An 11,697-nucleotide genomic window follows, 5' to 3' on the forward strand; every position below is an offset into this window, starting at 1 on the left:
TTTTCATATAATTTATACATTACACTTTTTCTTTGGTTTGACAATTCTACCTAATTTTATGTTTGTATTTATAGATGTTATTGCTACTATTTATAAATTAAGTGTTGGACTGGAGAATAGTTGCCCAGTTTAATTTTGCACTTAACATGTTAGTAGCAATATTGATGCATATATACATATACTGATTTTTATGATGGTTTCAAGCAATAAATAATAAATTTATATAAAAGCTAATCCGTAAATGCAAAAAGTAAAATGAATTATTGAATTTTATTGTAGACTAACACAGTGTGTATTAATATGAAAAAAAGTTATTTTATAAGACACCATTGCAAAAAAGTAAATGTATTACACACTAAATATTCTTATGGAGGGAAATCTTATTGTACTCAAACAAGGATGGGTGTATTAGAGAGGTATAGATTTATATCATATTTTTATGAAAAAAAAATATAAAATTGGTTTAAAAAAATTAATATAAATAGTATTTATAAGGAAAAATGAGTGAGTGATTTGTCGAAGATTATATTTATAAATATATTAATAATAATTGTGCAAGATTGTGCGTGGGTTGTGTATCCACACTTTTTGCAATTAGGCGCTTGTGTGCTTTTCCAAGTGATTTGATCATTTTTTCTAATATGATTATGCACTCATTTTCATTTAATAGTTGTTATAAATAACATTGTCTTAGGACTTGTGAAATGTCACATCCTTATTCCTTATGACAGTTGTATCTTAATAAGTGATACTAAAAATAAAATTAAAATTGGAGGGAAGGCAAAAGCATTAAACAAGGCATGGTGTGATGGGACATCTATTAATGCATAGATTGATTTGACACAAGACCTTGTGTGCATGAAGGTTGTATGATGCCCCTCCATCTCATTTAAATCATTGAGGATAGTTGAGAAGTTATATGTAGAGAAAGATGATAAATAAATTGGAGGCGAGGTGTGAGAAGCATAAGAAAGAGGAAAATGACAAGGAAATCACAATAGATTGTAGGGTATGAGGGCTAGTACAATGACCTTGTCAATAAGAAAAACTCCATGAATCAGGTACTTGTTGCACCAAAAGATTGGTATTCATTTTTAATGTATTTGATACTTCTTTGATATGGCATATTTGTTATCCATGATACTCTTTAAACTTTTAGTTGTTAACCTCCCAAGTTGGTTGTGGGATGTGTATGTAGAAGTTTAAACAATTGACAATAAAATATCAATCCCATTCACTAGCATAGTAAATAGGTATACAAAATTTGGATTCCTAGGCATGGCACGCCAGTTGCTTGACTAAATGGCTTAAAGAAATGTGGCCTCAAGGAATGCCATGGTGGCAAAATGTGTTCAAAATGGCATTTGTTAGAAAGGCCTTAGATGATTTTAATTACATACAAATTGAAACCCCTACCCTTAAATTGAAGCTAGGAAAAATGGTATATATACCCATAAAACCATGGTTGAAAATGAATTTTTTTTGATATGTAATTGAAAAGGCCACTTCGTATCCCATAGCCATCGCAAAATAACTTGCACATGATTTCATGTGAGAGAAAATTATTCCCAAACTCTTTCTAAAATGATTTCAAACTATTAGATTTGCAATATGCCAAGCATTTTGTTAAATACTTGACATGCCACTACAGTAGGTGTATGTGTATGGGTGTTGAAAAATTTTAATAAGACATTTTGTTGAACATTATTAAATAAGGTGTCATATCTTCTTATTGTTTGGACACTAGGTTTGCTTTTTAAATAATATAATTGAGAGGGATGTTTGGAATTTTAGTTGGATCAACATTCTTTTGTGTTTGAATGTCAATATACAAGTGTTGGAGGTTGTTGTTTTATCATTTAACACACTCATCCAATTTGCATATAACTCCAATATTTTGTCAATGGAATTATAGGTGCTTAGAATAGTTTCTCAATGCATTTTAATTCTCTTCTATTGAAATAGTGGTGATATAAATGTTGTTTTTCTCTAGCTACTTTGGTTTGTCATTAGTTGCATTGTCTTGAAAGCATTTCATCAAACAACTCTTCAACACGTTTTAGACAAATTCTCAAAGACCCAAATGACTTCTTTACACCATTTCATTGGTATTGAAATGGTTTGAATCTAATAATTCTATTGCTGAAATATTTGTTACGGAAAAAAGAAGACCTAAAATTTGAGGTTAATAACTCTTTATGTTTCCCTCTAATTTTGTATGTTTGAGTCTCTACACACGCTATTGTGTATGGCCACGCTCTTGTAAAATTGGGATAGTAGTAATATTTCTAGGTTTTGGCAAAATATTGTTAATTTCTTTAAACAAATAAGTTCCCCGTATTGATTATTTGGGTTAGTTAATTGATTATTTGGGTTACCAAAATTAACTAACTTATGTTCTAAGTCTATGGTATTATAAATAACCAAGGATTCAAGTTGGTTATAATGATCGTCATCCCTTAGTCATTCTATGTATGGTATTATAAACAAGAGTCATGTTGCAGCTTAGTTCTTGCCAAATGCTGGCAATGCAGGGCTGGTTTTGACAAACAGAGTATAGACATCTATTAAAGCAATTGAAAATGAAGTCCAAATTAAAAATCTTAACACTTTGAGACACATCTTTGTTTTCAATGGGATCATCATTAACTAAATATGTCCAAAAATTAAAGTAATTGAAAATGAAGTCTAAATTAAAAATCTTAACACTCTGATACACGTCTTTGTTTTCAATGGAATCACCATTAAATAAATATCCAAAAATTAATCCGTCCCAATTATAAAAGTAATATTATAAATATTTTGTGCCTGTAAATTCTTTTACTTAAACTACAAAATTGCTTAACTTGAACCTCAAAAACTGAATGCTCTTGGTTAACTAGCTAAAAAAAAATGCTTTCATTGGCATGCTGTACCAAACATAATCATTTGAGGGAACCATTCCTCCAACATTTGACTTAATTGCCCACGAGAAACTCAAACCAATGTAGTAGGACAATGGAAGGAAGAATACAGTTTGCATAGTAACAAAGACATTTAAATTCCAAATCTTCATAAAATCCATATGCTATTCAGCACATTCATATAGTATAATAGATACCTCAGGGTGCCGACATGAGTGAAAGGAATTTCATATCTTGCAGACATACAACAAACTAAAGATTCATATATTTTTACATATTGTAAATCATAATGGAAGTTGATAAAAGAAACACAAATTCGAAGAAAAGAATTCATTGCTTTACAGGATTGAATCTTAATACAACCAAAGCTCTTTATGATCAAAGGATATTACAATATACAGTACAGAGAACAATTGTAGACAAGGCTTTCCTTTTCTAGAATATTAGAACGTGTAAGAAACAAATAGATGACTATATGTTCTTCTCCCTTCATATGGTAAAAGGCATTTTCTTGCCTCTAGCTAAGTAGGTTAACTCTTGATCAAATATAAAGCTTGGTGAGCTCTAAATAATGTTAAAAGAGGCCATTTTGAATTGTTCAAACACATTGCATGATTATTTTTAGTGAGTTTCTCTATTCCAAACTGAGAGCAAGTTTTAGATAACTTAAATGTCATTGTCTTATTTGTACAATAGTTCAAAGCACTTCTAGTGAGTTGAGTTCAGGTGCAACAAAGCCCATTTAGGAATGAATGATCAATAAGTTAATCAAATCAATAAGTTAATCAAGATAATTATAAATATGACTTATAAAGTGAACTATTATTAGAATTTCAACATTACCACACACTATGGGATCACTTGGATAAAATTTGTTCGATTCACACTTCAAGTCTAGCAATAAGAATATAAAATTAAGTGAAAAGGGAATGACATAAGAGTAAGCCTAAGGATATAAATTTTAACTTGACTAACCTAAATAGATTCTAGAGAATTCTAAAGACGAGTACAATGAATGAGGAAATCAAAATATACACCAAGAACAAGTTTTTGAATATCATTGTACTTATGGTATGGTTTCAATATTATAGAAACATAAGTACAAAAATAGATAAATGTAAAGGCCAACGTAATATTTCAGGTCTTGAATTCATAGAATTTTATTACATTTTCATGCACCTTTTTTTCTAGATGTAATTTTAAAAATATAAAAAACAACATATAAATTGATAGTACTAGTTAGTAGTTAAAGCTTGAGCACAAATATTGATCATTAAAGCTAAGACACAACACTAGAAGAAAAAAGGTGAAGCAAATTTATCCTTTCAATAATGATTGTAGTAAGAAAATGACTTTTTTGAGTACCTTAAGAAGGTTGCAGAAAACTGGAATTAAATTTCATGAGCACATAAATACAATTTATGTGGATGCAATTGTATTCTCAGGATAGTGCCCTTTTTGAGTGCCTTGATACATACTTAATGGATAGTGTACATAGTTTTATTAATCAAATTCTATGAACTCAAGGATCAATCGTCATAAGGACTACAATAAGTACAAAGCATGTCAACAAATCATAATGGAAAACCTGATTTCCATCAAGATAGATATAGTCATCTTAGGGAGAAAATGAAGAAAACATAGCCCTATTTTCTAACCATGCCAAGAGCTCAAGGCACTGAAGAATTTGAGTGATAATCAACATGACTATTATTAATCAAACTCTATGAATTCAATACCAAATAAAATCAAACAATATCAAGCTCTCCACAAAATGACCAAATGGGTCAACAAGACTATAAAAGTTCATCTAGCTCACCTTCTCATAACTTTGATCCAAAGCTATAGATAATCTCTCGAAGCTCCTCGAGATTTTTGGTTTGATCTTCTCCAATCTCTTTGTGAAAAAAAAACCCAATAAAACTTATCATAGAAATTATTAACAAAAAATAAAAGATTGAATAGACTTCCACAAGATTAATATGAATGAAAATCCATGAAATATGGTATTGGAATTGTATTAGACTTCTGTCCACATTTTCTTGTTATAACTACTACTCATCTCAAATGATATTGATGTGGTCTTTTAGTCTTTTCCATGCATAAGGCACAAAATTTTGTACCATGAAAATGACTCAAATGAATAGAAATTCAAATTGGATTGTAATTGGGGTTCAAAAGATGAGAGCCAAGAAGAAAATATTTTTGAATAGTAAGTATTATAAAATGCCAAAATCAAATGTTGTGACTATACAAACCCTAAACAAGCTTCCTTGCTTTCACTTTCTTATTTTGAGGACATACAAATCACTGCAAAAACCGCTTCATAAAGTGGGTTCCTATTGGCCGAACAAGCACTACAATAGCAAGGAAACAAATAAATCAAATTGGCTAAATATTTTTTTTTGATCGGTAAAGGCAAAGCCATAATTATATTGATTGTGCAGAATTTACAGAGCTAAGATAGCTAATAGATTTTTAACAGAATTCAAAATGGAAGCATCTATATACCTTCTTATAAGTGTAGAAGGAATGCAACCAGGTAGTCCATGGAAGGCATAAGGTGTCCTTCCGCATTTAGCATATATAAGACTAAAATTCCTTTTTAAAAAACTTAAAGTCTAAATGGCAGAAGCTTGCTGCCCTATTAACAGAAATTATGCTAATAAAAACAAAATACTTGCTCGAGAGTCAAAATAGTAAGCTTTAAAATAACTAAAAGGGACCTAGCTTGCAATTTCCTTGTGGGCTTCGGATTGCAGGTGCTCGTTCATCCCTCTCCCACGACCTTTGCTCGGAGGGCGACCCCTACCACGACCCAGTCTGGACCCGCGACGACCCCTGCTAACGCCACCCCTACATGCCTGTTCTATTTGAGGGTTCTCATCTTCTATTTTCAGAGGCAGAATGTCGTTGAGTCTTGCAAACTGGATTAGGTCATCCTCTCTGCTCGAGTCTTCTAAATTATCTCCTAGGAACCGCCATTTAAGGTAGCCAAGGCCAACTCTTGCGAGAACCCGATGCCTATCCAAGTCTTTTCCTTTCAGGTCAAGCAGGAAAGGATAATAGTTAATTAGTTCTCCATGGGCATTGAATAGGATTCTATCGCCTGGCCGAGGAGCCCCAGAGTCATGAATTACCTTATTTAGAATTTCTTGGAGCTCTTGGGTGACCTCCTATGGAAAAATCTTCTTCGTGAGGGTCCAAACTGCCTGCTTGGCAAGTTTTAGGTCTAGCAGAGAGGCAACAAACCTTGAGGAGATGATAGTGTTGTCCCATGGATACTCATCTCTGTTCAGGTGTCCACTACCCGAGATCATCTTGACTGCCAAAATGAGAGGGAAATTCGAGTAGAGGAGGAGGCGCTTGAGCCTCAGGTCTGTAATTTTTCGGAATGAAACTTGGCGCGTCGACGCTGAGAGGGAAATTGGAGTGTTTGCTCAAAAACAGGAGATGGGTCTGGGATACACACTCATTATGAAACCAAAAGGAGGCTCAGTCGACATGGTTGGCAATGCAGGCTATCAAACAAGAAGGAGAAACCAGGACTCTGAGAATAATTGGCAAGAGAATGAGAATGAGAACAAAATGCAGAAAACCAATGCGAAGAAGTAGGTTGGCACACTCTTTAACGCCAAATAATGAGGGACGGATACGCAATAAATTTGCCAGCTAAGGTGGTGAGGGATGTTTGTCCTCGGCTTGCCAAATCTCCCGTTTAGGCCACGCAAACCATAAGTTGATTTGACAGTTTGGCAGCTAGATCTCGTAAGGAGGATCGGGGAAAGCTTAGGTCATGACTGCAACTTGGATGACGTAAATGAATATGGGCCCACTCTCCCCGAAAAAGGTAAGATTTAAATTTGAAATTGAAGTAACCGTCACACTTAGCCGCTAAGGTTAAATTTAATGTTTGCCCTATTAGGGAAGCTCTAAATAGCTTTCGCATATTCCTGAAGAGACTCTTGCATCTGAATTAAAATCCTCTGAGACCCTTACCTGTCAAGTGCGATGGTCATGCTTGAATAATAGGCAGATGTCCCTGATCCCAACTGTAGAGATAGCAACTATTTTCGAGAGAGCATCTGCCTCTGAGTTTGCTTCTTTGTAGATGTGCTTAGCTTCATAGTTTTCAATCCTGTCCAGGCTTGCAATTTGTTTTCTAGGATTCCCTGCAATCTCCAATTTGGAGTATTTTTCCTCTTGATCACATTTATTGCTATCTCTGAATCACCCTCCACTAAAATGTTATTTAAACCATGTTTTATGCAATCAATCAGTCCAAATTGCAATGCTTTGAATTCTTCTATGTTGTTTGTGTCTGGGGGGATCGGCTTTGCCATTTTCCCAAGAATTGCTCCTGTGTGATCTCTGATTACATATCCTATGCCTGAAGGACCCGGATTGCCTCTAGAAGCACCATCAAAATTTAGTTTTATCCAGCCAGGATTTGGAGGAGACCAGATAGCGGCCTTTCTCATATTGTCTTTTTTCCCAAAGGAGGGAGGAATCCTGATTCCATGCCAGTTTTTCCTAATGCTTTCATCCCAGGATGAGAAAGCTTTAGGCAGTCCCAAAGAAAAGGCTATCTTACAATTAACTGAATCCACTATAACCAATTCAATTGAGTTCAAGATTGTTTCTATTCTTCTGGATTTGTTATCAAATAGCCTACGATTCCTCTCCTTCTAAATTTCGCAGACTAAACATGAAGGGGATACTTCCATAATTAAGCTCAGGGTGGACTCCTTAGTTGGGATAGGCCAGCTTTGGAACAGGGATTTAATGTCATTTGGTAGAGCTGTGATCAGCCCAAGTTTAGCACAGAGCCATTGCCAGCATTTGGACACAAAGGGACAAGTGAGTAGTAGATGATCCACTGTCTCTTATTGAGCTTTGCACATGATGCACCTAGAGGGTCCTGCGAACCCCATTTTTGTGAACTTTTCTGCCATTAAGATCTTCCTTTGATAGGATAGCCATGCAAAGATCCCTGCCTTAGGAATGACTTTAGAACTCCAAAACAACTTCTTAGGAATATCCAGTTGATCCTGAACAACGTTGCTGACTAGTACTCTGTAACCATCTTTAGGATTGTAGAGCTTTGTTTTGGAAGGAGCCCAAATTAAAGAATCATTCCCTCTTCTCGGATTGACATTTCTTGCTTTTAAGAGCTCTTTGAGTTGATCTAAATCATTCCTAGAGGTTGGAACTCCTTCCAATGATTTCCATCTCCAACTTTGAGAGCTGAGTGAACCGTCATTAATCAGGTAATCTCTCACTCTAACACCCCAGTGATGCTTAAGCCAGTTCTCTGTTATAGGAATGTTAAGTGAATTCGCAATAGGTGGGTAGCCTCCCCAAGAATCTTCCCAAAAGAGGCTTGATACTCCATCCCGGATGTCCCATGTGAGCTGTTCTAAGATCAGATTTCTGCAGGAGATTAAAGAATTTCATGTTTTTGATCCCTTGGGGAATGAGTTTGCTCTTAGAAGATTGATAGGTTCTTGATCTGGTAAATATTTGGTAGCTAGCATTCTAGCCCATGTGATATTGGGATTCTTAATGAACTTCCATACTAGTTTGGCCCCTAGGGCTTTGTTTTGCAATTTGAGGTCCTTAATGCCTAAACCCCCTAGGACCTTGGGCTTGATTATTTTTTCCCTTGCAATTAGAGCTATTATGTGTTTCTCCTCTGAATTTTGCCAAAAAATATTCCTCATTTTCTTAATTAGAAAGGCATTTGCACCGGTTGAGAGAGATAGAATGGATAATAGATAGATGGGCAGGGTCGATATTACTGCTTGAATCATCACTAGTCTTCCTGCCCAAGACAGCCATTTCCCTTTCCAAGATTTTGAGGTTTGATCCACTTTTAGCTTAAGAGGATCCCACGATTTAGCATTCCTCGTGCCATGATCAATTGGGATTCCCAAATGGATACAAGGGAGGGATCCTTCACTCCAATCCAAAATTGAAAGTATTTTAGACTGCAAGAGTCTAGAGGTAGAAAAGAAATAGACCTTCAACTTGTCCTTATTCCTTATTTGGCCTAAAGCTTTCCCAAAGGTGTCTAGAATTTGTTTTAGATGGGAAGCTTCTTTGATTTTTGCTGCCCCCAAGAGGAGATTATCATCTACAAACTGTTGGTGTGTGACTGCAAAGTTTCTAGTTACTTTGATTCCCTCTAATAGATTGTTCATATGGCTTCTCTTTAATGTCCTTCCCAAAACCTCCCCCATTATAATGTAGAGAAAAGGAGAGATAGGATCTCCTTGTCTGATTCCCCTTGTCAAGGAAAAAAAGCCTTCTGGTTTCCCATTTACTAGGATTGAGAATTTCGGAGTGGAGATGCATTCAAAGACCCAATCAATCCACTGTTTTGCAAAACCAAAGGCTTGCATAACCTTGCAAAGGAAGCGCTAGTCTACACTATCATAAGCCTTTGAAATATCTACTTTAATCATCATACTTGGTCTTTTTGTACTTTGGAGAGTATGGATTGCTTCTTGTGCTATTATAGCCCCATCAAGAATTGAACGACCTGCAACAAACCCTGTTTGTTCTACTGATATGATTTATTCCATGAGGGGCTTCATTCTATTCATCATCACTTTTGAAAGGATTTTATAAACTGTATTGCAAAGTGAGATAGGTCTGAAATCTCCCAGTTTTAATGCATTCTCCTTCTTTGGGATGAGGACAATGAATGTGTTGTTTACTTCCTTAAGAAGCCTTCCTGATCTTCTTGAGCATTCCAGAGCTTCCACAAGATCCTGACCTAAGATGTGCCAACACTTCTTGAAAAAATCCGCTATATCTGTTATGATCTTGGGGATCACTTCCAACATCTTTTCTTGCTCTGACAACTAAGAACCTTCAAGATTATTTAGAAGATTGAAGAAGAAAGAGGTGATTTCCTTCTTGATTTCATCAGGATCCTCTATGATTCGGTTGTCCTTGGACTCCAGTTTTGATATCCAGTTCTTGCTCCTTCTAATCTTTGTTACGTTGTGGAAGAACTTAGTGTTTTTGTCTCCCATACTAAGCCAATTCTCCCTCAATTTCTGCTTCCAGAATATTTCTTCTTTAGACAAGATGTCCTCATATTCCAATAGGAGCATCTTTTCTTGTTGGAAGGATTCCAGGTCCATACCTTCCAGGATGATCTTATCATTTGGAGATGCCATTCTTCCTTCTATCGAGCTTTTTGTTGAGAAGATATTTCTGAAGTGCTGGGAGTTCCATTGAAGCAGTTTGTGTTTGACAATTTTCAGCTTAGCATTAAAGCAGAAGAGTTTTGATCCTTCCACCGACGCCTCCTGCCACCAGTTTTCTATCAAAATGAGAAAGTTTTGGTCCTTTATCCACATGTTCTCAAACCTGAATGGGGCTTTGCAATTTATCTTGTTGCCAAGCAAGGAAAGCAAAATGGGATAATGATCTGATCCTGAACAAGGAATAACCGAGCAGAAAGGGGAGAATGGAAAGCACCTCAAATCTCCTTGCCAGAAGAATCTATCTAATTTTTCCGCAATATTGCTAAAACCTTTCCTTCTATTTGTCCAAGTGAACAAATCACTTGAGTCTATTTCCATCAGGCCATTCCTCTCAATCCAATCGTTGAAGTCTTGTTGAGATCCACCTAAGCGGATTAATCCTCCCCTTTTATCAAAAGTTCTTCTGATAGCATTGAAGTCACCCCCTATAAAGAGTTGTTCCTTAGTTAAAGAAGACAGGACTACGTCTAAGGAAGACCATAAGAGACGTTTTTTGAGGGGGGAGGCTAGGCCATAAGTATTTATAACAAAGAATGATGAATTGGACTGGAGGTGAGAAACTTTTGCCAAGATCCAATTTCTGTTTGAAGCAATGCCATCAACTTTAACTTGGGAAGGCTTCCAGATTATCATTAGGCCTCCTGAAGCCCCATCCGAGTCCACTATCACTTGTGAGGAAGTAATGAAATGGGGGCTAATTCCACTACCAAATGCAACTGCTTACATATTATCTAGCTTTGTTTCTTGTTAAAAAATGATTTATGCACTGACCAAAAGAATCCTCCTTTTGATCACCCTTTGTTTGTTAGGGGCATTGAGGCCCCTAGCATTCCATGATAAGATTTTCATTGTTGTTCAGGAAGGGGATTCCCCTTCCCTACTTTCCAGAGGTCTTGAAGTTTTGATTGGTTCTCAGCAGTACCATCTAAAGATTTGGCTTCAATAAGAGATTTGTGGCCTTCTTAGGAGGGGAGGAGCCAAAGTCTGGTTTTTCCAATCCCTCTTGATTCTGATGTAGGCCTAACTTTCTTTTTTCTTTGACCTGAGAGTACAGTACTGCTAAAGGGGTATCTAGAATTGTGCTCGGGTCTTCATCCTGGACCATTAGATCCTGCAGAAGTTTCTTAGCATTTTGAGCTAAAGAAAAGCCCAGATCTTGAGGAGCTGAAGTAGGAGATAACATGGATGGGATTGGGATGCCCATTGATAGATTAAGATATTGTTTTGCTGAGGGAAAATCTAAGGAAGAGTGGATCTCACCATCAGATAGAAGAGGCTCGTGATCCTGTTCTAAATCAGCTATAAGATCATTTTCAATGACCTCCTCTTCCTGCAGGATTTTGGCAATGTGCAAAGGTTTATTGATGGGTTTCTTTAGGTGGAGGGAACCTTTCTTCTTGTTACGCCTTAGACTATTTTTCTTTTTAAGAACCTTGGAAGGAGGTTGAGAGAAGATATTAAAAGCTCCTCTGGAGAGGGAAGGAGTTTTCTTTTGACCAAATAGACTTCTAACC

The 11,697-nt window shown here is 36.1% G+C and overlaps 1 protein-coding gene across 1 annotated transcript; it reads right to left on the minus strand.

Moving 5' to 3' along the window:
* Positions 1–6,970: 6,970 nt before the first annotated feature.
* LOC131864058 (uncharacterized) lies at positions 6,971–7,384 on the minus strand. Its single transcript, XM_059215142.1, has one exon. The coding sequence runs from the start codon at positions 7,382–7,384 to the stop codon at positions 6,971–6,973; it is 414 nt and encodes a 137-aa protein (XP_059071125.1).
* Positions 7,385–11,697: the final 4,313 nt, after the last annotated feature.

Source organism: Cryptomeria japonica, chromosome 2, assembly GCF_030272615.1.
Source record: "Cryptomeria japonica chromosome 2, Sugi_1.0, whole genome shotgun sequence".
NCBI classification, from domain to species: domain Eukaryota; kingdom Viridiplantae; phylum Streptophyta; class Pinopsida; order Cupressales; family Cupressaceae; genus Cryptomeria; species Cryptomeria japonica.

Bases quoted from the DNA above. Each gene is read 5' to 3' on its own strand.
- LOC131864058 (XM_059215142.1), bottom strand. From the start codon at position 7,384: ATGAGAAAGGCCGCTATCTGGTCTCCTCCAAATCCTGGCTGGATAAAA.